At 44.9% G+C, this 24,048-nt stretch overlaps 1 protein-coding gene across 2 annotated transcripts; it reads right to left on the bottom strand.

Moving 5' to 3' along the window:
• Positions 1 to 23,414, bottom strand: LOC110509889 (SWI/SNF-related matrix-associated actin-dependent regulator of chromatin subfamily A containing DEAD/H box 1B). Of its 2 annotated transcripts, none has more exons than XM_021591074.2 (22): positions 23,289 to 23,414; positions 22,274 to 22,406; positions 21,759 to 21,883; positions 20,870 to 20,967; positions 20,426 to 20,524; positions 20,131 to 20,209; positions 5,218 to 5,657; positions 4,847 to 5,043; positions 4,591 to 4,681; positions 4,332 to 4,431; positions 4,134 to 4,193; positions 3,889 to 3,964; positions 3,262 to 3,397; positions 2,875 to 3,006; positions 2,622 to 2,717; positions 2,202 to 2,319; positions 1,940 to 2,055; positions 1,660 to 1,848; positions 1,198 to 1,316; positions 687 to 869; positions 429 to 544; positions 1 to 256 (listed from the first exon to the last, which is right to left on the bottom strand). In XM_021591074.2, the coding sequence occupies exons 2-22, from the start codon at positions 22,342 to 22,344 to the stop codon at positions 195 to 197; spliced, it is 2,703 nt and encodes a 900-aa protein (XP_021446749.1). In that variant the 5' UTR covers positions 22,345 to 22,406; positions 23,289 to 23,414; the 3' UTR covers positions 1 to 194. The 2 variants fall into 2 exon arrangements, with proteins under 2 accessions (XP_021446749.1, XP_021446748.1); XM_021591073.2 differs by having other exon boundaries at positions 22,828 to 23,411.
• Between the last annotated feature and the right edge of the window lie 634 nt (positions 23,415 to 24,048).

The following is a 24,048-nucleotide window of genomic DNA, read 5'->3' on the forward strand; positions in this document are numbered from 1 at the left end:
TGCTTGTAATCTTTTATTACAAATGGTTGCAACAGTGACACAAAATGTCTTAGAAACATCATAAGGCAATAAACTTAAGAAACTATTTGTACATACAGTACAGGGAAGATAAGAGGACACATGCGGCATCCATGGCTCTGAATGCCCTGACAATCGACAACCTTGAGGACCCCTCTAGACAAATGGATACATCCTCACAGCCCCAGTGATGCCTTCAGAAGGGAGGCCATGTCTTCGGGTATCGAGTCCTCATCTCCTGACAAAGGAAATGCATCGAGTTTTAGCCCGTAAAATCTATCAATTGACTGTCAGTGAATATGTTCATTGGCAGGCTATATGAAAATTAATGTTGGTATGTGTTGGTATCGGCATGCGCGGTACAGTATATGGTGGTTAATGTGAGAGATAGGAGGGGATAATGAGCTCACCGTCCTGGGACTGGGAAGCAGTCATATCCTGCTCCAGCTTGAGTTTCTTCTGACCGATGCGGAGCATGCCATCCTCTATAGAGTCCTTACTGATCAGCTTAATCACCTTCACAGTCCTGCAACATAAAGATGCCAGAATTTTACTACAAGGTATATACACTCACATCTACTGTATGAGCAACACAAGCTAGCCTGGGTATGGCGGGTAACGTTAGCAAACTGCTTGGGGGAAAACATAGTTTCCCGATCCTCACTGACCTTGTCTGTCCGACACGGTGACATCGGTCCTCGGCCTGCTTATCATTGTAGGGGTTGCAGTCAATGTCGTGCAAGATGACCACATTGGCGGAGGTCAGGTTGATGCCCAGGCCACCAGCCTTAGTAGACATCAAGAACACAAAGATGTCCAACTCTGTGTTGTACTGGTCAATCAGCACGATTCTACAAGAGGATGGGAGAATTAACAGATCTATTAATGTCCATAAAGGCATATAAGACACTTCTATTAATAAGCATAATTTAAAATGTAATGTAAAAAAAAAATTGTGATTAACAGTTTAATTTGCATAATGTCCAGAGTCCTTGGAAAACCCCCTGGTTGTGACCATTTTCAGTCCCTACTACGCATCAATCCATTCCTAAATGACTAAGGCCTGTCATATCCTATTAGGAGATAAATTACAGCCTGTGTTCTGCTCATTGAACAGAATGGTAAGTACAGGGGGGGAAAATAGCCTTGCGGATGTATGGACAGAGTTCAACATCCTACCTGTCAGACATGGGCGTTGATCCATCCAGTCGAATGTAGTGATGCTTCAAGTGCTTCAGGAACACCTCTAGAATGTCCAGCATCTTGGTGAACTGGCTGAAGAGCACCACTCTATCCCCCTGACACAGAAACACAGTCACTGTGATTAATAACTACAGGACCGGAGGGATCAGAGAGAAAGAAAGAGAAATATAGAGATGTGGTTGACTGCATGTTGGAGGGGGGGAAAGCCAAGAAAAGAGTGATTGTAATTGAGAGCAGGGAAGAGATGGAGTGTCTGACAGGTAGAGGAATGGGGAATAAAAGGGTGACTGGTTTTATGGGGGGGGGGGGGGGGGGGGGGGGGGTGAAGAAACCACCAGGGAGGGAGATGGAGAAGACTATAGCTGGATCACTATGGGCAAGGCTTAATAGTGCATAATAAAGATGCTGTCTCCAATTGATCTACTGTAGCTTTCATACCTTGTTTTTGAGAGAGGCCAGAAGCTGTGTGAGCAGGCTGAGTTTCCCTGAGTCCAGGAGCATGTCTGTGTTCAGCTGATAGTCTTGTATGGACGGGTACTGAAGACAAAGTCGATGCAGCTCAAAGTCTGTCATGACCTCCATGTCCTCCTTGATCAGTGCTGGGTCTGCTTCACAGTGGGTCGGCTCCTGACGGGGTTAAGGGTCAAACCGAGTCTAAGCAATCACAGACTGACATCAAAACATTCTCTTCAAACGCCAGTAAGTTTTCAGGTCTGACCTTGAGCATGAGTTGACTCATAGCAGCCAGTTTGGTAGTGGTATAATGCTCCCGGTGCAGCAGTGGATGATTTGCCATCTTCCTCAACTGCATCATCACATTGGTCAGTTCTCGCTCTGTGGAGGACACATGGGCAACATATGGTTTTAAATCAGATAATCGATGCACCTTAAAATTCTACTTGTGTTGCTATTTAATATTCTCTTAGGCTTTCCATCACTTTTCAAATGAACCAGATGCCTTCCTCCTCTCCCTAACATACTCTCTCCATTGGTGGATCCCTTGAGCTTCTGCATTAAGGCATTGTAGAGCTGCTGCTGCTGGTCACTCATGGCACAGAATTCCACCTTCTCCTCTTTGGCTGGGAGCTGCTTCAGCACCTGAGGCAGAGACGCAAGCCGCTCTAGTCATATGTCAACCGAACGTCTCTTTGGGGCGAATCCTAACTCCCACTTAAATAGAATTTTCCCTTAGTCATGCATTGACGTCAATGGAAGACTACGGGGAAATCTGAAGTTATAGATTAGCCCCTAAGAAAACAGCACAGTAGAACTCTAAATGAACAATGAAAACAATGCACAATAGTATACAAGTACGAAGTACCGTGGTAGAGAATATATCACTGTCCCAAGTCATGCCATAACCCTATCTGGTAATGAGTTTAGACCGAGCTGTTCCGTACCTCACTCTTGACACGTCTGAGGATGAAGGGTTTCATGATCAGTTTGGCATGAGAGATCCTCTCCATCTCAAAGCTGCTCTGCTCCTCTGATGATTTCTGACAGGAAATAAAAGATGACATCTCTCCAAAGGAAATCTTAGCATAGTCAGTGGGCTTATATTAGCTAGACTTTTTGACCGGATGAGTCAAATTTGCTGCACACTAAGACAAATATATCTGGAGTGATCCCGTATAGCATGCGTTCTAGCCTCACCATGGCAAACATGTTGGCGAGCTGTGCAGTGCTGCTGGAGAACATATCGGGCATGATGAAGTTGAGCAGGGACATGAGCTCCAGGAGGTTGTTCTGCACTGGAGTCCCAGTTAGCAGCAGACGGTACTTAGCCTGAGATCACATCACAATCAAATCTGATTAGATGAATATAGTACATTGTATAGCACCATGACAAAAAGTAACAGAATGCACTGCAGTGAAAAGGAAGAAAGTGGGATGACTCACAGGAGACAAACAAGACATTGCTCAGGCATGAAGCGGAACAGTTTAGAGGCTAACAATAAAACTTATCTTAAAATCATTATCACGCCAATCAATAATGGCTGTTATCAGCCAAGGTGACCCCCACTCCTGCAATGTACTTACATTGATGGCCATGAGGTGGCGGTAGCGCAGCGAGCTCATGTTCTTCAGCATGTGGCCCTCATCGAACACGGCGTACTCCAGTTTGAGCTTTCGGAACAGGCTGCGGTCGTTGTCGTTGCTGGTGGTCAGAGCGTACCTGGCAGCAGAAACACAGCAGCTCAAGGAGCCATGCCAAACACACAAGGTCCTCAGTGGTGTGTGAGGCATGACAACCGCTTGATTACCATGAAGTATGAACGAGTCACAGGTACAGCTAACACGGAACCTTTCAGGTCTAGTCAAACGCTGAATATATTATCATGTTAGCAGAAGCCCAGCCGGGGTGATTTACACGGCTGATGGTTTTACAAGATCGCCACTAATTCTGCTGGATATTACCTGAGGCACTTAGGGCTAAGTGTCTTGATCAGAAGACACACAGTAGCTAAGACAGTAGGATGTGAACCTGTAGAATATTAGACTCAAGTCCAGTTCCAAGTATAAAACAGAAAAATAAATAACACTTAGCAGACACTCTTATCCAGAGCAATTAGAGTTAAGTGCCTTGCTCAAGGGCACAGACATGTTTTCCACCTAGCCGCCCTTGTCATTCTTGCATAACAGTAATTTCTCAGATTTTAGACTTACGTAGAAATGATGATGTTGTAGTCGACCTGTCTGTTGAGAATATCATATCGAAGGTACTTGCGATCCTCCACAGACCCTAGACACACACAATATAAATAGGACTATCTATATTTAGTAATTCTGTCACTCATGATGACTAAAACCAACGGGTTAAGTCTGTATAATCAAATAAACATAAAGCCTGAACCATGACAACCACAGTCTGATGAGTCACACAATTCAGAATGAATAGAAGATTCACTCACCATAGTACACCAGGACTTTGAGCCTGGGACACCACAGATTCAGCTCCCGCACCCAATTATCTGCAACAGAGAAGCAAAATCGGTTTAAAAAAAAAAAACATCTTAAAAGGATAGGAAAGTAACACTTGAATATTTTTGTCCATGGAGATCTCAAGGCACCATACAATCTGTGTGTGCAGCACTACTGCTAAAGCTCACCCAGTGTGGAGGCAGGTACAGTGAGGAGATGTGGGCCCTTATTGCCCTCCTGGTACAGGCTGGCTAGGAACGAGATGGCCTGGATGGTCTTCCCCAAACCCTGCCAACAAAAGACAGGTGGTGGTGCATTACAGAAGCTCTACTTTTCAGACACCGACTTGGCACAACAAAAAGAGTTGCCTGCTTCCCAGCCACATTAACACAGGATTAAGAGGATCTGAGATAAGCTGTTGGAGACTGGTCAGGAATAACAACTCACCATCTCATCAGCAAGGATTCCACTCAGGTTGTTCTGATGGAGCAGGGTCAGCCAATTTTGACCAATGAGCTGATAAGGCTTCAACTGGTATCTGGAGAGGACAAAGTAACACAGGAAACTCAGTAATGACAGAAAGACTGTTCAAGACTGCCTGTGTACATGTATGAGATCGTGTTGTACATGTATGAGAGTCTACATAACTACCTGAACGTGTGTATGTCAGTGAGATGAGTATAAAAACAGCAGCTCAACCCACTTCCCGTTGAGGATCTCAGGCTGTTTCTGGGAGCCCTTATCCCTCTCCACCACTTGGGTCACGTCCTGCATCATCTTGTTGGCGATTTTCTCACACTTGGTCATGAGGCTGCGCACAACGTCCCGTTCCCTCAGGACCACACGGCAGCCCTGCACCAGGTCAGTGGAGAGGCCGTTCCCTCTGTCAAGAGCATCCAACTGGGGGAGCACACAATCAATTACCCACAAGGTTACACTCAGGTTGTTCTGATGGAGCCCAGTCAGCCTTCAATTGGAACCCAGTGATGTCAGTGTGTGTGTGTGTGTGTGTGTGTGTGTGTGTGTGTGTGTTTGTGTTCATATCCATGCACACGAGTTCATTATGCCCCTCACCAGATTCTCCCACTCGTTAAATGGGCGCAGCTCAACAATCCTCTGGGCCTTCTTCGCAGAGCAGCCAGAGATGAGAGACAGCTCATCCAGCGATGCCTCCTGGAAGAACCTGAGAATCTGGCCCTTCACAAGAGACCCTGTTCCAACCTCCTGATCTGAGCCATCAGAGTTCAGCTCCACGCCCTCAGCAGAGTCATCAAAGTCATCACTGGCCTCGTCTTCAGAGCTTGTGCCTGGCTCTGGAATCACTCTCCTCCTTCTGTCTGCTCCTTTGGTCGGCCTACTGATGGTCTTATCTACGGTCCCACTGGGAGGCTTGTGAGGTAGTGATGTGGGACAACCAGGGGGTTTGGCTGCTGGGCCTGCCTGATGTGCTGAGGCTTGGGGGGCTGAACTAGCTGATGATGATGCCTGGGTATCCCCTTGACTGGACCTCTCCCCTGATGAAGGAAACAGAAATCAGTCTGCAGGTCCTGGGAGGGATGTTGGGCTACCTACATACATTGACTTAAAAACAACACATGAAACTATGGCTGCAAGACAGAAAGGGACTTATCTAGCGCCCTAAAATAACGTTTTGGTTTTATATGAACGGATTCACTCAGGAACAGGCACACCAAGAAACACACGCTGACAGAGAGACACACACACACACCATGAAACACACGCTGACAGAGAGACACACACACCATGAAACACACGCTGACAGAGAGACACACACACACACACACCATGAAACACACGCTGACAGAGAGAGAGACACACACACACACACACACACCATGAAACACACGCTGACAGAGAGACACACACACAACATGAAACACACGCTGACAGAGAGAAAGACACACACACACACACACACACACACACACACCATGAAACACACGCTGACAGAGAGACACACACACCATGAAACACACGCTGACAGAGAGACACACACACACACACACACCATGAAACACACGCTGACAGAGAGAGAGACACACACACACACACACACACCATGAAACACACGCTGACAGAGAGACACACACACAACATGAAACACACGCTGACAGAGAGAGAGACACACACACACACACACCATGAAACACACGCTGACAGAGAGAGAGACGCACACCATGAAACACACGCTGACAGAGAGAGAGAGAGACACACACACACACACCATGAAACACACGCTGACAGAGAGAGAGAGAGACACACACACACACCATGAAACACGCTGACAGAGAGAGACACACACACACCATGAAACACACGCTGACAGAGAGAGAGAGACACACACACACCATGAAACGCGCTGACAGAGAGAGACACACACACACACACCATGAAACACACGCTGACAGAGAGAGAGAGAGACACACACACCATGAAACACACGCTGACAGAGACACACACACACACACACCATGAAACACACGCTGACAGAGACACACACACCATGAAACACACGCTGACAGAGACACACACACACACACACCATGAAACACACGCTGACAGACACACACACACACCATGAAACACACGCTGACAGAGAGACACACACACACACAAACCATGAAACACACGCTGACAGAGAGACACACACACACACACACACACACACCATGAAACACACGCTGACAGAGAGAGACACACACACACACCATGAAACACACGCTGACAGAGAGAGAGACACACACACACACCATGAAACACACGCTGACAGAGAGAGACACACACACCATGAAACACACGCTGACAGAGAGAGACACACACACACACACACCATGAAACACACGCTGACAGAGACACACACACACACACACCATGAAACACACGCTGACAGAGACACACACACACACACACCATGAAACACACGCTGACAGAGAGACACACACACACACACACACACACACACCATGAAACACACGCTGACAGAGACACACACACACACCATGAAACACACGCTGACAGAGAGAGACACACACACACACCATGAAACACATGCTGACAGAGAGAGACACACACACCATGAAACACACGCTGACAGAGATACACACACACACCATGAAACACATGCAGACAGAGCGAGAGAGAGAGAGAGACACACACACACACACACCATGAAACACATGCAGACAGAGAGACACACACACACACACCATGAAACACATGCACACAGAGAGACACACACACACACACCATGAAACACATGCAGACAGAGAGAGACACACACACACACCATGAAACACATGCAGACAGAGAGACACACACACAATGAAACACACGCTGACAGAGACACACACACACCATGAAACACACGCTGACACAGAGAGAGAGAGAGAGACGCATACAGAGAGGGAGGCATACAGAGAGAGACGCATACAGAGAGAGACGCATACAGAGAGAGAGAGAGAGAGAGAGAGAGAAGCATACAGAGAGAGAGAGGGGCATACAGAGAGAGAGAGAGCGAGAGAGGGGCATACAGAGAGAGAGAGAGAGAGGGGCATACAGAGAGAGAGCGAGAAAGGGGCATACAGAGAGAGAGAGAGAAAGGGGCATACAGAGAGAGAGAGTTCCGGAGTTCCAAATTGATCAGCTGCTGAAAAATGAGCTCCTGTATATATTGAGATTTAAATGTTTTTTTAGAGTGAAGTACATCGAAAAAATCAAAAGAAAACTGCAAGACTCAATAGAAGACAAAACAAACAAACCAAAAAGACAGGCTTTTGAAAAAGTAACTATTTTTCATAAAATTGTACAGTTATCTTAGCTAGCTGAATTGCTAGCTGAATTGTTTACATGTTGCTAAGCAGTTGCTAGGGACTCTCCTGGAAGAAGCTAGCTAGTTTACAAAGAATAACAAAAAAAAAGATCTAGTTAACAGAAGAAAGGAAGAAAGGAAGGCAAAATAAGGACAGAAGAAAAAAGGAAAAGAAAACAGGACAACAAAGTGAAACAGTCCTCTGAACAAACAAGAGACCATAATACAAGAAACAGCACTTCTATTGCAACATTGTAGCCAACATCACCAGCGTTGCTATGGAAATTACTTACCCACCAGACATCCAAACAGAGAAAGCTAAGAAAAGTTTCAAAGGTTTGTTGATGGGACAGAACCATGAATGCCTGTTTGCAGATCTTACCAGTTACAAACAAGAGCAAATTTAATCTTTAATACCAATCGAGGGAACATATGGAAAAAGGTTATTTGCAACCATTTCCCTTTCTCAAAAAAGAGTGGCATCAGCCAAGGATGTCAGATCAGCATTTTTGAAGAAGCTGACCAGAGCAACACATATCAAACAGTAAACTTATATAATAATGGAACTGTATTGATACAAGGCAATGATTCAAGCCTCCAGGCTTTTGAGAATAGGTTTGCTACCCTAAAAGCAGACGCTGACATCTCAGAAAATGAGGAAAAAGTCAAGGAGGGAGATGGAGAAAAGCAGACCCCAATGGTCTCTGTGACCCAGCAGGAAGCCCTCAATGTCCCTTTACCTACCTCACCTGCAGCAGACAGAGTCAAGGACATGTCAATTTCAATAACAACACCTGCTATGCAACGTTTCCACAACACCCTCTCTCTAGTCGAAGCAGAGGTCATAGAACTCAGAGAGAACAAGCTTCAAGAGGAGGACACTGTCCAGAAACTCAAAGAAGAGATGAAACAGTTCAGGGAGGAGAGCAGAGCATCTATAGCTAAATTAGAAAGCAGAATGGACAAGCTGAGTCAGACAAATGATGACCTCAGAGACCATCTGAGCACAACAAGAAAGGAGCTCGAACAAAAAGAGAGGTACATTGACACCCTCAACCGGCAGAGAGTCATTGTGTCCTCTGCATCTAGAGAACATGTCCACCAGCTTGGTACAACACAAGCAGAACCTGAGACCAGCATGGCCTCCACTACACAGCCGGATGACACTGCACCAGCCTACCAGTCTGCTCCAGCCCAGGTCAACCTACCAGCCTCCCAGTCTGCTCCAGCCCAGGTCAGAATACCAGCCTCCCAGTCTGCTCCAGCCCAGGTTAACTTACCAGCCTCCCAGTCTGCTCCAGCCCAGGTCAGAATACCAGCCTCCCAGTCTGCTCAACCCAGACAATCACCCACAACTGCAATCCTAATTGATTCAAATGGGAAGTTCTTAGTCCAGGAAAGTTTATTCCCTAGACACCAGGTGTATAAGTTCTGGTGTCCTACAACTGAGAGTGCAATGCAGCTACTCAGTCAGACCAGGATAGACACCCCTGACAACATCATCATCCACACTGGCACAAACGACCTTCATGCCAAAGGTGAAAATGTATCTGGGGCAGTGAGAAGAGTGGCAGAACGGGCACAGGCTATGTTCCCAACAACCAATATAGTTGTGTCCACCCTCCTACCAAGAAAAGACTTCCCAGGAAAGTTGATCGACAAAATAAATCAACAGATCACTGTGGACTGTGCCTCACTGCTCAACGTCAGAACGGCTCACCACCCCACTCTGACATGTCAACACTTATATGATAATATACATCTTGATCAGGACAGTATCAGAACCTTTGCCAAGGACCTAAAAGATGCAACACTTGGCAGGGACCCACACACCCATCACCCCAGCAACAAAGGTCCCCCGCCCCACCTTCTGAAACAACAGTACCTCCACCATCCCGAGGAGAAAAGAGCCAGACATGGCTTATTACAGCACAGCTCTACTAGACCAGGCCCAACACAGCACAGCTCTACTAGACCCGGCCCATCACAACACAGCTCTACTAGACCCGGCCCATCACAACACAGCTCTACTAGAACCAGCCCATCCCAACACAGCTCTACTAGACCCGGCCCATCACAACACAGCTCTACTAGACCCGGCCCATCACAACACAGCTTTACTAGACCCGGCCCATCACAACACAGCTCTACTAGACCCGGCCCATCACAACACAGCTCTACTAGACCTGTCCCATCACAACACAGCTCTACTAGACCCAGCCCATCACAACACAGCTCTGACCACTACTCCAGGGTCGGTCAGAACACTGCCCTTCAGGGAAGTAGACCACATGACGCAGTCCACACCATGTATCAGTCAGATCGCCAGCCTACATATGCTGAGGTAACCTCTGGCAGAAGACCCCTAGAACAATCAGAGATAGGAGAGGTGCGCCAACTACTGCAACTAATATGCAGACTACTGAGCTAGACAGTCCCTTTAATTCACACACGGGCACGCGCACGCACACACACACACACACACACACACACACAGGGTTGCAGATTGCACACAAAATAAGTACAGTGCAATCTTATTCCATTCTTATTAATTTGTTTACAAATATTCCTAAATGTATTGACACCGGTATTATAATAATTATTATATGTAATGGTATGTGTGTGTGTGTGTGTGTGTGTGTGCGCGTGTATGTATGTGTGTGTATATGTGTATATATATATATATATATATGTATGTATGTATGTGTATTGTGTGTATGTATGTAGGTATGTGTGTGTATATATATATATATATATATAGTATTTTTTTTTTTTTTTTTTTTTTTCGATGTACTTTACTCAAACCAGTGAATATCACTTATTATAAATGAGATCATTAACTATCAGCTCTTGGAATATCCAGGGCCTATACTCTTCACATTTTGGTTATAAAACAACAAATCCAGAATTGATTAAAAACATCAAGGGACAGGACATCATAATCCTACTGGAAACATGGTGTCGTGGAGACATAGATACTCAGTGTCCCTCAGGCTATAGAGAAAGTTCACTACCATCAATCAAACATAAAAATGTTAAACGGGGCCGAGACTCAGGTGGAATCATCATTTGGCATAAGCAGGACTTAGCACTGAATGAAATGAAAAAAGGTACCACTCACATTTGGCTAAAACTTAACAAAGGTACAATCTATTGTGACAATGATGTATACATATGTGCAGCTTATGCTCCTCCTTCAGATTCATCATATTATGATGATCAGTTTTTTGACAATCTCCAGACAGAAATCATTACATTTCAGGCGCAGGGTAAAGTGCTTCTTTGTGGAGATTTCAATGCACGAACAGGTTCTGAGCCTGACTACACTGATGCGGGAGGTAACCAACACATATTTGGACACCCCTCCTTGTACAGTAGCCCTATTATAAATAATAGAAACAGTCCTGACCAAATACTGAACAAAAATGGAAAAGAGTTAGTACATCTCTGTCGAGCCTTAGGCCTGTACATGCCTAATGGTAGAATCAGAGGGGACTCTTTAGGTCAGTTTACTTACTGCTCAGCTCTTGGGACAAGTGTAGTCGATTATGCCATCACTGACATTGACCCCTCCTCCATTAGTGCATTCACTGTCAGACCACAGACACCATTGTCAGATCACAGTCAGATCAACGTGTTTCTGAAGAAATTAACCGGCAATATTCATTCAAAAAAACAGCCCAATAAACTTTACAACATAAACCAATCGTTCAGATGGGCTCCAAACAGTGCAGAGGCATTCATTGAAACATTGAACTCAAATGAAATGATGAACTCTATACAGTTTTTCAATAACTCACAGTACCAAAACAATAAAGATGGTGTCAATTCAGCTACCCAAAACATCAACTGCATATTCCAAAAAGCAGCATCGAAAGCAAATTTGAGAAAACCAAAGCAATGCAACATCAGAAGCAAAAATCAAAATGTTTCTGACAAATGGTTTGATAATGAATGTAAAACAATTAGAAAACACCTAAGACAAATGTCAAACAAAAAACATAAGCAGCAAAACAACCCAGAGCTACGATATGAATACTTTGAAACTCTGAAACAGTATAAACAAACACTGAAATGCAAGAAATTGAATTATACCAACAAGACACTTGATGAAATTGAAAACGCAATTGACCAAAATCAGTTCTGGGACATGTGGAACAATTTAAGCACAACAAAGCCACAAGAATTAGCCATACAAGATGTAGGAATTTGGAAAACTTACTTTGATAATCTATACAAAAACATCCCACAAAAAGACTTACAAAAGAACCAATTAGAAATTAAAGAAAAATTGAACATCCTGGAATCAGTCATTAAAAACAACCAAAATCCATTAGATTACCCAATAACCCAACAAGAACTAAATGAAAAGCTAAAATCTATTAAATCAAAAAAGGCTTGTGGTGTAGACAACATCAGAAATGAAATGCTGAAAAACAGCACACCTGAGTTGCAAAATGCTGTGCTTAAATTGTTCAACATGGTTTTAACTTCTGGCTGCTTCCCTGATGTCTGGAACCAGGGGCTCATCTCCCCTATCCACAAAAGTGGAGACAAATCAGACCCCAATAATTACAGGGGAATTTGCGTCAACAGTAACTTGGGAAAGATTTTCTGTAGCATTTTGAATTCAAGAATTCAAACCTTTCTTCAAGAAAAAAATGTAATAAGTAAATGTCAAATTGGCTTTCTCCCTAACCATCGCACTACTGACCATATATACACCTTACACACACTAATTAATAAACACGTCCACCAAAAAAAAGAGGGCAAAATCTTTGCTTGCTTTATTGACTTTAAAAAAGCATTTGATTCGATTTGGCACGAAGGGCTATTCTACAAAATTCTACAAAGTGGGCTTGGTGGTAAGGTGTATGACTTAATAAAATGTATGTACACAGAAAATAAGTGTGCAATAAAAATCAAAAACCAAAGAACAGAATTTTTTTCACAATGTCGAGGTGTGAGACAAGGCTGCAATTTGAGTCCAAATCTTTTCAACATTTATATCAATGAATTAGCAGACATGTTGGACCAATCTCCAGCCCCAGGACTCACACTATTTGACACAGAGGTGAAATACCTGCTATATGCTGATGACTTGGTACTTCTATCACCAACCAAAGAAGGTCTTCAACAAAACATTAATATTCTGGAGCAATATTGCCATAATTGGGCCCTGGCAGTAAATTTCCAAAAAACTAAAATCATGATTTTCCAAAAAAAACCCAGATGTCAGAAACAAACATGTAAATTCACCCTGAACAACACCTTAATTGAACACACAAAAAATTACACCTACCTTGGTCTGACCATATCTGCATCGGGAAACTTTAATATGGCAGTGAAGGCACTCAAAGAAAAAGCCCGCAGAGCAATGTATGCAATAAAAATGAAATTATTCAAAATCAACATCCCAATTAGAATTTGGACTAAAATATTTGACAGTGTAATCCTACCAATAGCACTTTATGGAAGTGAGGTTTGGGGGCCACTCAATAAACTGGATTTTAAAATGTGGGACAAACATCCAATTGAAACCCTACATGCAGAATTCTGTCGAAAAATTCTACAAGTCCAGAGAAATACACCAACTAATGCATGTAGGGCAGAATTGGGCCGTTTTCCAGTAATAATGAAAATACAGAAAAGATCATTAAAATTTTGGCTACATCTAAATTCAAGTCCACTTACAATACTGGAAAAACGAAACAAAATCCCAAAGCCGACTAAATTGCTATCTGACCCTAAACAGAGAATATGAATTGGCTGATTATCTCTACTCTGTCAGAGATACGAAGCAGAGACAGATCCTTACCAAGTACAGGCTGAGTGACCACCGATTGGTAATAGAAACCGGCAGACATAAAAAGACATGGCTACCCAAAGAGGAGCGTGTATGTGGTCACTGCATGACAGGGGAGGTAGAGACAGAGATGCACTTTCTCCTTTACTGTGATAAATATTCCTCACAAAGAGATTCATTATTCACAGAAATGACTACATATATTCCACATTTTTACAAATTGAACCCAGAGGAAAAACTAAGAATACTCATGGGCGAAGGAGCAATGGCTCCTCTTGCAGCCAAATATGTATTTTCCTGCCATAGCCTGAGGGACACTGAATAATAACATCTGCATAGTAAACAGTAACTTACTTATTATTACTATTATTGTTATTACTATAATTATTAATGTTTACTGTAGACTGTTACCATTTTATTGTATTTATTTTTGTATTATTATTTACTACCATTTTATATTATTATTTGCTATCATTTACAATTTTGTTACAATGTATATTGTATACATTGTTGCTTTGGCAATATTGACACAATGTTTTTCATGCCAATAAAGCAGCTTGAATTTGAATTTGAATTTGAGAGAGAGAGAGAGAGAGAGAGCGAGGGAGAGGGGCATACTGAGAGAGAGAGGCATACAGAGAGAGAGAGAGGCATACAGAGAGAGAGAGAGGCATACAGAGAGAGAGAGAGAGGCATACAGAGAGAGGGGCATACAGAGAGAGAGAGAGAGGCATAAAGAGAGAGAGAGAGAGGCATACAGAGAGAGAGAGAGGCATACAGCGAGAGAAGCATACAGAGAGAGAGAGAGAGAGAGAGAGAGGGGCATACAGAGAGAGAGAGAGAGGCATACAGAGAGAGAGAGGCATACAGAGAGAGAGAGAGAGAGAGGCATACAGCGAGAGAAGCATACAGAGAGAGAGAGAGAGAGGCATACAGCGAGAGAAGCATACAGAGAGAGAGAGAGAGAGAGAGAGAGAAGCATACAGAGAGAGAGAGAGAGAGAGAGAGAGAGAGAGGCATACAGCGAGAGAAGCATACAGAGAGAGAGAGAGAGAGGCATACAGCGAGAGAAGCATACAGAGAGAGAGAGAGAGAGAGAGAGAGAAGCATACAGAGAGAGAGAGAGAGAGAGAGAAGCATACAGAGAGAGAGAGAGAGAGAGAGAGAGAGAGAGAGAGAGAGAGAGAGAGAGGCATGCAGCGAGAGAAGCATACAGAGAGAGAGAGAGGCATACAGCGAGAGAAGCATACAGAGAGAGAGGCATACAGAGAGAGAGGCATACAGAGAGAGAGAGAGGCATACAGAGAGAGAGAGGCATACAGAGAGAGAGAGAGAGAGAGAGGCATGCAGCGAGAGAAGCATACAGAGAGAGAGAGAGGCATACAGCGAGAGAAGCATACAGAGAGAGAGGCATACAGAGAGAGAGGCATACAGAGAGAGAGAGAGGCATACAGAGAGAGAGAGAGGCATAGAGAGAGAGAGAGAGGCATAGAGAGAGAGAGAGAGAGAGAGAGAGAGAGGCATACAGAGAGAGAGAGAGAGAGAGAGAGAGAGAGAGAGAGAGAGAGAGAGAGAGAGGCATACAGAGAGAGAGAGAGAGAGAGAGAGAGAGGCATACAGAGAACGAGAGGCATACAGAGAACGAGAGGCATACAGAGAACGAGAGGCATACAGAGAGCGAGAGAGAGGCATACAGAGAGCGAGAGAGAGGCATACAGAGAGCGAGAGAGAGGCATACAGAGAGCGAGAGAGAGGCATACAGAGAGAGAGAGACATACAGAGAGAGAGAGACATACAGAGAGAGAGAGAGAAAGAGAGAGAGGCATACAGCGAGAGAGAAGCATACAGAGAGAGAGAGGCATACAGAGAGAGAGAGGCATACAGAGAGAGAGAGGCATACAGAGAGAGAGAGGCATACAGAGAGAGAGAGGCATACAGAGAGAGAGAGGCATACAGAGAGAGAGAGAGGCATACAGCGAGAGAAGCATACAGAGAGAGAGGCATACAGAGAGAGAGGCATACAGAGAGAGAGAGAGGCATACAGAGAGAGAGAGAGGCATAGAGAGAGAGAGAGAGGCATAGAGAGAGAGAGAGAGAGAGAGAGAGAGAGGCATACAGAGAGAGAGAGAGAGAGAGAGAGAGAGAGAGAGAGAGAGAGAGAGAGAGAGAGGCATACAGAGAGAGAGAGAGAGAGAGAGAGAGAGGCATACAGAGAACGAGAGGCATACAGAGAACGAGAGGCATACAGAGAACGAGAGGCATACAGAGAGCGAGAGAGAGGCATACAGAGAGCGAGAGAGAGGCATACAGAGAGCGAGAGAGAGGCATACAGAGAGCGAGAGAGAGGCATACAGAGAGCGAGAGAGAGGCATACAGAGAGCGAGAGAGAGGCATACAGAGAGAGAGAGACATACAGAGAGAGAGAGACATACAGAGAGAGAGAGAGAAAGAGAGAGAGGCATACAGCGAGAGAGAAGCATACAGAGAGAGAGAGGCATACAGAGAGAGAGAGGCATACAGAGAGAGAGAGGCATACAGAGAGAGAGAGGCATACAGAGAGAGAGAGGCATACAGAGAGAGAGAGGCATACAGAGAGAGAGAGAGGCATACAGAGAACGAGAGGCATACAGAGAACGAGAGGCATACAGAGAGAGAGAGGCATACAGAGAGCGAGAGAGAGGCATACAGAGAGCGAGAGAGAGGCATACAGAGAGCGAGAGAGAGGCATACAGAGAGCGAGAGGCATACAGAGAGCGAGAGAGAGGCATACAGAGAGCGAGAGAGAGAGAGAGAGAGGCATACAGAGAGCGAAAGAGAGAGGCATAGAGAGAGAGGCATACAGAGAGCGGGACCATAGAGAGACATATTTCCCTCAGATTACACAGATCCACAAAGAATTCGAAAACAAATCCAATTTTGAAAAACTCCCATATCTACTGGGTGAAATTCCACAAATTCCACACCATGAAAACACAGGAGACAGAGAGACACCATGAAACACAGGAGACAGAGAGAGAGACACCATGAAACACAGGAGACAGAGAGACACCATGAAGCACACGCAGACAGAGAGAGAGAGACACCATGAAACACAGGAGACAGAGAGAGAGACACCATGAAACACAGGAGACAGAGAGAGAGACACCATGAAACACAGGAGACAGAGAGAGACACCATAAAACACAGGAGACAGAGAGAGAGACACCATGAAACACAGGAGACAGAGAGAGAGACACCATGAAACACACGCAGACAGAGAGAGAGAGACACCATGAAACACATGCAGACAGAGAGAGAGAGACACCATGAAACACAGGAGACAGAGAGAGAGACACCATGAAACACAGGAGACAGAGAGAGAGACACCATGAAACACAGGAGACAGAGAGAGAGACACCATGAAACACAGGAGACAGAGAGAGAGACACCATGAAACACAGGAGACAGAGAGAGAGACACCATGAAACACAGGAGACAGAGAGAGAGACACCATGAAACACAGGAGACAGAGAGAGAGACACCATGAAACACAGGAGACAGAGAGAGAGACACCATGAAACACAGGAGACAGAGAGAGAGACACCATGAAACACAGGAGACAGAGAGACACCATGAAACACAGGAGACAGAGAGACACCATGAAACACAGGAGACAGAGAGAGAGACACCATGAAACACAGGAGACAGAGAGAGAGACACCATGAAACACAGGAGACAGAGAGAGAGACACCATGAAACACAGGAGACAGAGAGAGAGACACCACGAAACACAGGAGACAGAGAGACACCATGAAGCACACGCAGACAGAGAGAGAGAGACACCATGAAACACAGGAGACAGAGAGAGAGACACCATGAAACACAGGAGACAGAGAGACACCATGAAGCACACGCAGACAGAGAGAGAGAGACACCATGAAACACACACAGACAGAGAAAGAGACACCATGAAACACACGCAGACAGAGAGAGAGAGACACCATGAAACACACGCAGACAGAGAAAGAGACACCATGAAACACACGCAGACAGAGAGAGAGAGACTCCATAAAACACAGGAGACAGAGAGAGAGAGACACACCATAAAACACAGGAGACAGAGAGACACCATGAAACACAGGAGACAGAGAGAGAGACACCATGAAACACAGGAGACAGAGAGAGAGGCACCATGAAACACACGCAGACAGAGAGAGAAAGACACACCATGAAACACAGGAGACAGAGACACACCATAAAACACACGAGACAGAGAGAGAGAGAGACACCATGAAACACACGAGACGGAGAGAGACACAATGAAACACACGAGATGGAGAGAGACACCATGAAACACACGCAGACAGAGAGAGAGAGACACCATGAAACACACGCAGACCGAGAGAGAGAGACACCATGAAACACACGCAGACCGAGAGAGAGAGACACCATGAAACACATGCAGACCGAGAGAGAGAGACACCATGAAACACAGGAGACAGAGAGAGAAAGACACCATGAAACACACGCAGACAGAGGGAGAGAGACACCATGAAACACAGAAGAGAGAGACACACCATAAAACACAGGAGAGAGAGACACCATGAAACACACGCAGACAGAGAGAGAGAGACACCATGAAACACAGGAGACAGAGAGACACCATGAAACACAGGACACAGAATGAGAGACACCATGAAACACACGCAGACAGAGAGAGAGAGACACTGAAACACACGCAGACAGAGAGAGAGAGACACCAAGAAACACACGCAGACAGAGAGAGAGAGAGAGACACCATGAAACACAGGAGACACAGAGAGACACACCATGAAACACACGCAGTCAGAGAGAGAGAGACACCATGAAACACACGCAGACAAAGAGAGAGAGACACCATGAAACACACGCAGACAAAGAGACACCATGAAACACACGCATACAGAGAGAGAGAGACACCATGAAACACACGCAGACAGAGAGAGAGACACCATGAAACACACGCAGACCGAGAGAGAGAGACACCATGAAACACACTCGGACAGAGAGAGAGACACCATGAAACACAGGAGACAGAGAGAGAGAGAGACACCATGAAACACAGGAGACAGAGAGAGAGAGAGACACCATGAAACACAGAAGAGAGAGACACACCATAAAACACAGGAGACAGAGACACACCATAAAACACAGGAGACAGAGACACACCATAAAACACAGGAGACAGAGACACACCATAAAACACAGGAGACAGAGACACACCATAAAACACAGGAGACAGAGACACACCATAAAACACAGGAGACAGAGACACACCATAAAACACAGGAGACAGAGACACACCATAAAACACAGGAGACAGAGACACACCATGAAACACAGAAGAGAGAGACACACCATAAAACACAGGAGACAGAGACACACCATAAAACACAGGAGACAGAGACACACCATAAAACACAGGAGACAGAGACACACCATAAAACACAGGAGACAGAGACACACCATAAAACACAGGAGACAGAGACACACCATAAAACACAGGAGACAGAGACACACCATAAAACACAGGAGACAGAGACACACCATAAAACACAGGAGACAGAGACACACCATAAAACACAGGAGACAGAGAGACACCATAAAACACAGGAGACAGAGACACACCATAAAACACAGGAGACAGAGACACACCATAAAACACAGGAGACAGAGACACACCATAAAACACAGGAGACAGAGACACACCATAAAACACAGGAGACAGAGAGAGAGAGAGAGAGACCATGAAACACATGCAGACAGAGAGAGAGAGAGACACCATGAAACACACGCAGACAGAGAGAGAGAGAGAGAGACACCATGAAACACACGCAGACAGAGAGAGAGAGAGAGAGACACCATGAAACACATGCAGACAGAGAGGGAGAGAGACACACCATGAAACACACGCAGACAGAGAGGGAGACACACCATGAAACACACGCAGACAGAGGGAGACACACCATGAAACACACGAGAGAGAGAGAGACACCATGAAACACACGCAGACAGAGAGAGAGACACACCATGAAACACACGCAGACAGAGAGAGAGAGACACACCATGAAACACACGCAGACAGAGAGAGAGAGAGAGAGACCATGAAACACACGCAGACAGAGAGAGACACACCATGAAACACATGCAGACAGAGAGAGAGACACACCATGAAACACATGCAGACAGAGAGAGAGACACACACCATGAAACACACGCAGACAGAGAGAGAGAGACACACCATGAAACACACGCAGACAGAGAGAGAGAGACACACCATGAAACACACGCAGACAGAGAGAGAGAGACACACCATGAAACACAAAACTCTTACCCTCCTCTGAAAACATGCGCAGTGCTTCTAGGGTGTCCTCAAAGTGCCAATCATGCTCGAGAAGCACTTCTCTAAGCTCCTGTGTGTATGCAGGATAAGACAAACAGATAGTCGTAAACAAAACACCTTTGTCAAAATAAATTATTAACATGCAACTCCCACTCATTTCAAACAATATTATTTCACATTTACCAAACATTTAAGGCACTGATGAATGTGTTGTGGAACTGCAGTGAGGGAGAACACGGGGCCTGTTGTTGGCAGAGTGGGATTCTACAGCTGTTGGAAGCCTCACCTCCTTGACCAGACGGGGAAACTTAGTCTGCAGTTTCCTCACCATGTCCTCCTGGCTCTTCCAGCTGGGCTCTGGACCCTCATCCTCAGAATCATCTGTCTGGCGGGACAGAAACACACTGGCGCATGAAGTCCCAAGGCAGGCAGACCAATTAGAGTGAGAGCTCCTCCTCATGCAAGCCTTCTCTACTGGAGAAGACAGATAATACATGAACAAGCAGGGTGGCAGTACATCATCTTGGTCAGGGTAATAACCTGGAGGTCAGGATCTCAGGTGGGCCATGCAGCTCTTGAACCCATGAGCGTGGCACTATTGCTAAATTGCTTTAGTAAATCTCTAGCTCAACACAGATCTCACATGTCAGGTGTAAACTGAATATGCACCCCCGGTTTGGGGTGTCAGGGAGGCTGGAGGAGCGATAGGAGTGCAGACAGCTGGACTCACCACTGAATCCTCCTCAAGGGCTGGTTTCTTGCTGGAGTTTGATGCCCCACTCTGCTGGGAGCTGTCACACACCTCTAGTCTCCTCTTCCGGTCTGGGTCTAAAGCAGGACATTAAGGGGCCATATTAACACAGCGTGAACACCACCACACTGGATCTAGTTTGTGCTGCTGGGAATAGAAGTCTCAGTTAAATGTACTTTTCATGTATCTCTAACCCAAGAAGGTACTGTTAAAGCCTACTCCTTTAACATCCAATGACCGTATGTTATATTCAGAGGTAAACTGGCTCTGGCATCCAAAATAGCCATCTAAAAAGTGAATCGATTCTCATTGGTACAGTTCTAGAAACATAAAGCCCCTCTACTTTCATTGCACAGCAAAGTAATTTCACAGATGGAAAATACACACTTACTGTACACAGTTTTAACACAGTTACAACACGTTTCTGACGTCCTTCTGTAACACACAGGTGTTCAGATAGCTAATTAACACAAGTAGTTGACTGTCTTCCTTCTGTTTTCTGTAAACAAGCGCTGCAACATGGAATTATGGCCATGTGGAAACCCTAACCCTGTAAAAAAGGTGTGTAGTAATTTAACCTTATGTTTCCAAAACTGTACCGCAAGCGATGCGTGTTAACATTTAGAGCAAGTGTCGGGGCTCTTCACAAAACTCCCTCGGCCAGAAGATACTATCATCAATAGGCGCTAAAGGTAGTTAGCCTCTTTGAATGGGCTAACGCTTCACTAACTCATTGACCTCCATGTCACAGAGCAGGCTACAGAACATGAAACAGCAGATCCCATTCCATTCAATAGATTGCATCACTGTGCATGTAATTGTGCAACAGCAAGTATTAAGGCCAGGGATAGGATTAATGAACCCTTACCTTGACTTCCTGATATGTTTTTGGAGAGCTGGCTGCCATTTCTCTGTGGAGTAGTTTTCATCTCCTCTCCCTCCTCATCTGACAATATGATAACCGAACCCATAACTGGTTCCTTTTCCAGACTCCTTTATAAAAAATAAAAAAGCAGGAGTCTTGAATCATAAAAAAATAAATCCTCACGATTTTGATTAGTGTGTGTATGTCCAGTACTTGACTTGGACTGAAATAGGTCTCTCAAAGGAGCTCAAGCAGTAGAAAATGTGTGTATGGCACCAGTACATCCACCTGCCTATGAGTATGTCACAGGTGTGACAAATCCCTCCAATCACTTGTACATGCCTGGTGTTGAAGGCCTGGTGCAGGTAAGGACGGAGCCATGTGACCTGTGACAGGTTAACTTTAGTAGAATCTTGATGATATATGCTAATACACATGCTTTCCTCGACCCTGTATAAACCTAGAGTGGTGTAGTCCGATTAACATTATTTAGATGAGTTTGGTAGCAACTAACTTACTTCCCCGACAACATCATGGAAGAACCTGATATCTCCTCATCTGAATCAGAGTCTAGTACCACGCTTTCCATGCCTCTCACTGAGCCGGGCCCTGGGGGACGCTTGAGCTCTGGGGTCTCCGGGACAACAGTATCTGCAAGTGAAAAATGTAAAAGCAAAAAGAATCAACACAAAAGTGCCTACTGTGGGAGCTGGATGGGCATGTTGACTACTTGTCGAAAAGGCCTTATTTTGATAGATAGTTAGTCTTGGTTGGGGTTTCTATATGGGTAAAAAATGTCCAAACGTGTCTTGGTTTACATTCCAGTGTCAATACTGGGTCTGGTATCAGGCACTACAGGGACCACCTTTGCCAACAGGAAATCGAACTTGTGGGGATAAGTGTGTGGTCTATGTAAGCAAGGGTCATGTCTAGAAGGGATACAGCTTTTGTCAAATTGACGTCCAAATGTTTCTGTTAGGTAACCCTAACCCTTTCCCTAATTATCCTAACCTGCTACGAAAAGTCGTTGACCAAAGCTGTGTCCTAGACAACCGTAAGTGTGCTCTATTACCATGTGTTTGTTGCCCCGTGAGATCTTCATTCACTGAGTCTGTGTTATGGTTGATACATCTTCTTTGATTCATCGTTGTAATATTATTTGATTCTGCTAGCTGCTACAGTATTATCCTACTCAAAATGAGCTCACAACAATTGACCACGGTAGCTGCAGTCGAGTGTTAAAAATGTGTGTTCGACCTAACAAGCATCCTCGTGAAATCAAACAACCCGGCATACAATGACCGTTCGCTGTCGGCAAGAATAGCAATCTAGCTAATGGGTCCTTCACAAGAGAGGATATTAAACGTTATACTGTTTTTCGATTGACGCTTATTAGCTAGCTAGCTAGCTAGCTGTCTTGCATTCCGTGTATAGAGATAGATGTCGCTAACGACGCTAATTCATGCATGTAAGATGCGTTCTGCAACGTGAATGATTCTACCTCTGACCTATACTCGTAAAATAGCTACCTACATTATTGCCATCGGGCGTCCTCTTTACCGATTACATAAACATATTTACAACCCTTTGTAACGTTTCATTGCCTAAAATAGCTAGCAACTTTGTTTCTGACGAATTCCGAAAACGACACGTGGGCAGTCAGACCAGCCAATCAGAGACAAGTGCGCATTGCGATCTCGTGTAAAAAAAAAGAAAGAAAGGATTTAAAGGGACAACACAGTCTGCAGGTGACAGACGTTGAACGTCACTCTTCTTCAGAACCGTGGACAGCTCCCTTCATTTCAAGGTTTGGAGTCACTGGTGCACAGGTTAATTGTTCTAACCTGGAGATCCTTTCATAATTAGAGAGGGGATTGTAGTTTTATTAACCACGTAGTCTACTGTATATTGAGCTCTACAATTATTTAAATAGTATATCTCAACCAGAACATGCAGGATTCTAATTCAGGATTTAAAAATATTAGGCCTAGTTTGAGAGAAAGATTTTGGATGTTTCAAATCTACTTTGTAGTTACAGCGGCACCCGAGACTTGTGGATGATTATGTTCAGGTTTTGCTTTATGGCTCCCCAGATGCTCGATATGGAACAGTTACCTATATTTCCTCAGGGTGACATAACTCCTCCACTCCATTAATAACTCCGCCACCAGCGATCACATCAGTCTGAGGTTTCAGACGGCTACCCGCAGTCTGGCTGGATTCCAAGTCACATGGTCTCTGACCAATAATTGTAACCAAGATGAACAGGCACATACCTTGTGAATTTAATATC

This window comes from Oncorhynchus mykiss, chromosome Y, assembly GCF_013265735.2.
Source record: "Oncorhynchus mykiss isolate Arlee chromosome Y, USDA_OmykA_1.1, whole genome shotgun sequence".
NCBI classification, from domain to species: Eukaryota; Metazoa; Chordata; class Actinopteri; order Salmoniformes; family Salmonidae; genus Oncorhynchus; species Oncorhynchus mykiss.

Bases quoted from the DNA above. Each gene is read 5' to 3' on its own strand.
- LOC110509889 (XM_021591073.2), bottom strand. From the start codon at position 22,900: ATGAATCAAAGAAGATGTATCAACCATAACACAGACTCAGTGAATGAA. The intron at 22,407-22,827 runs GTAATAGAGCAC...TTTCACTTGCAG, and splicing joins CACGGGGCAACAAACACATG to ATACTGTTGTCCCGGAGACC. The intron at 4,194-4,331 runs GTGAGCTTTAGC...TCTCTGTTGCAG, and splicing joins TGTACCTGCCTCCACACTGG to ATAATTGGGTGCGGGAGCTG.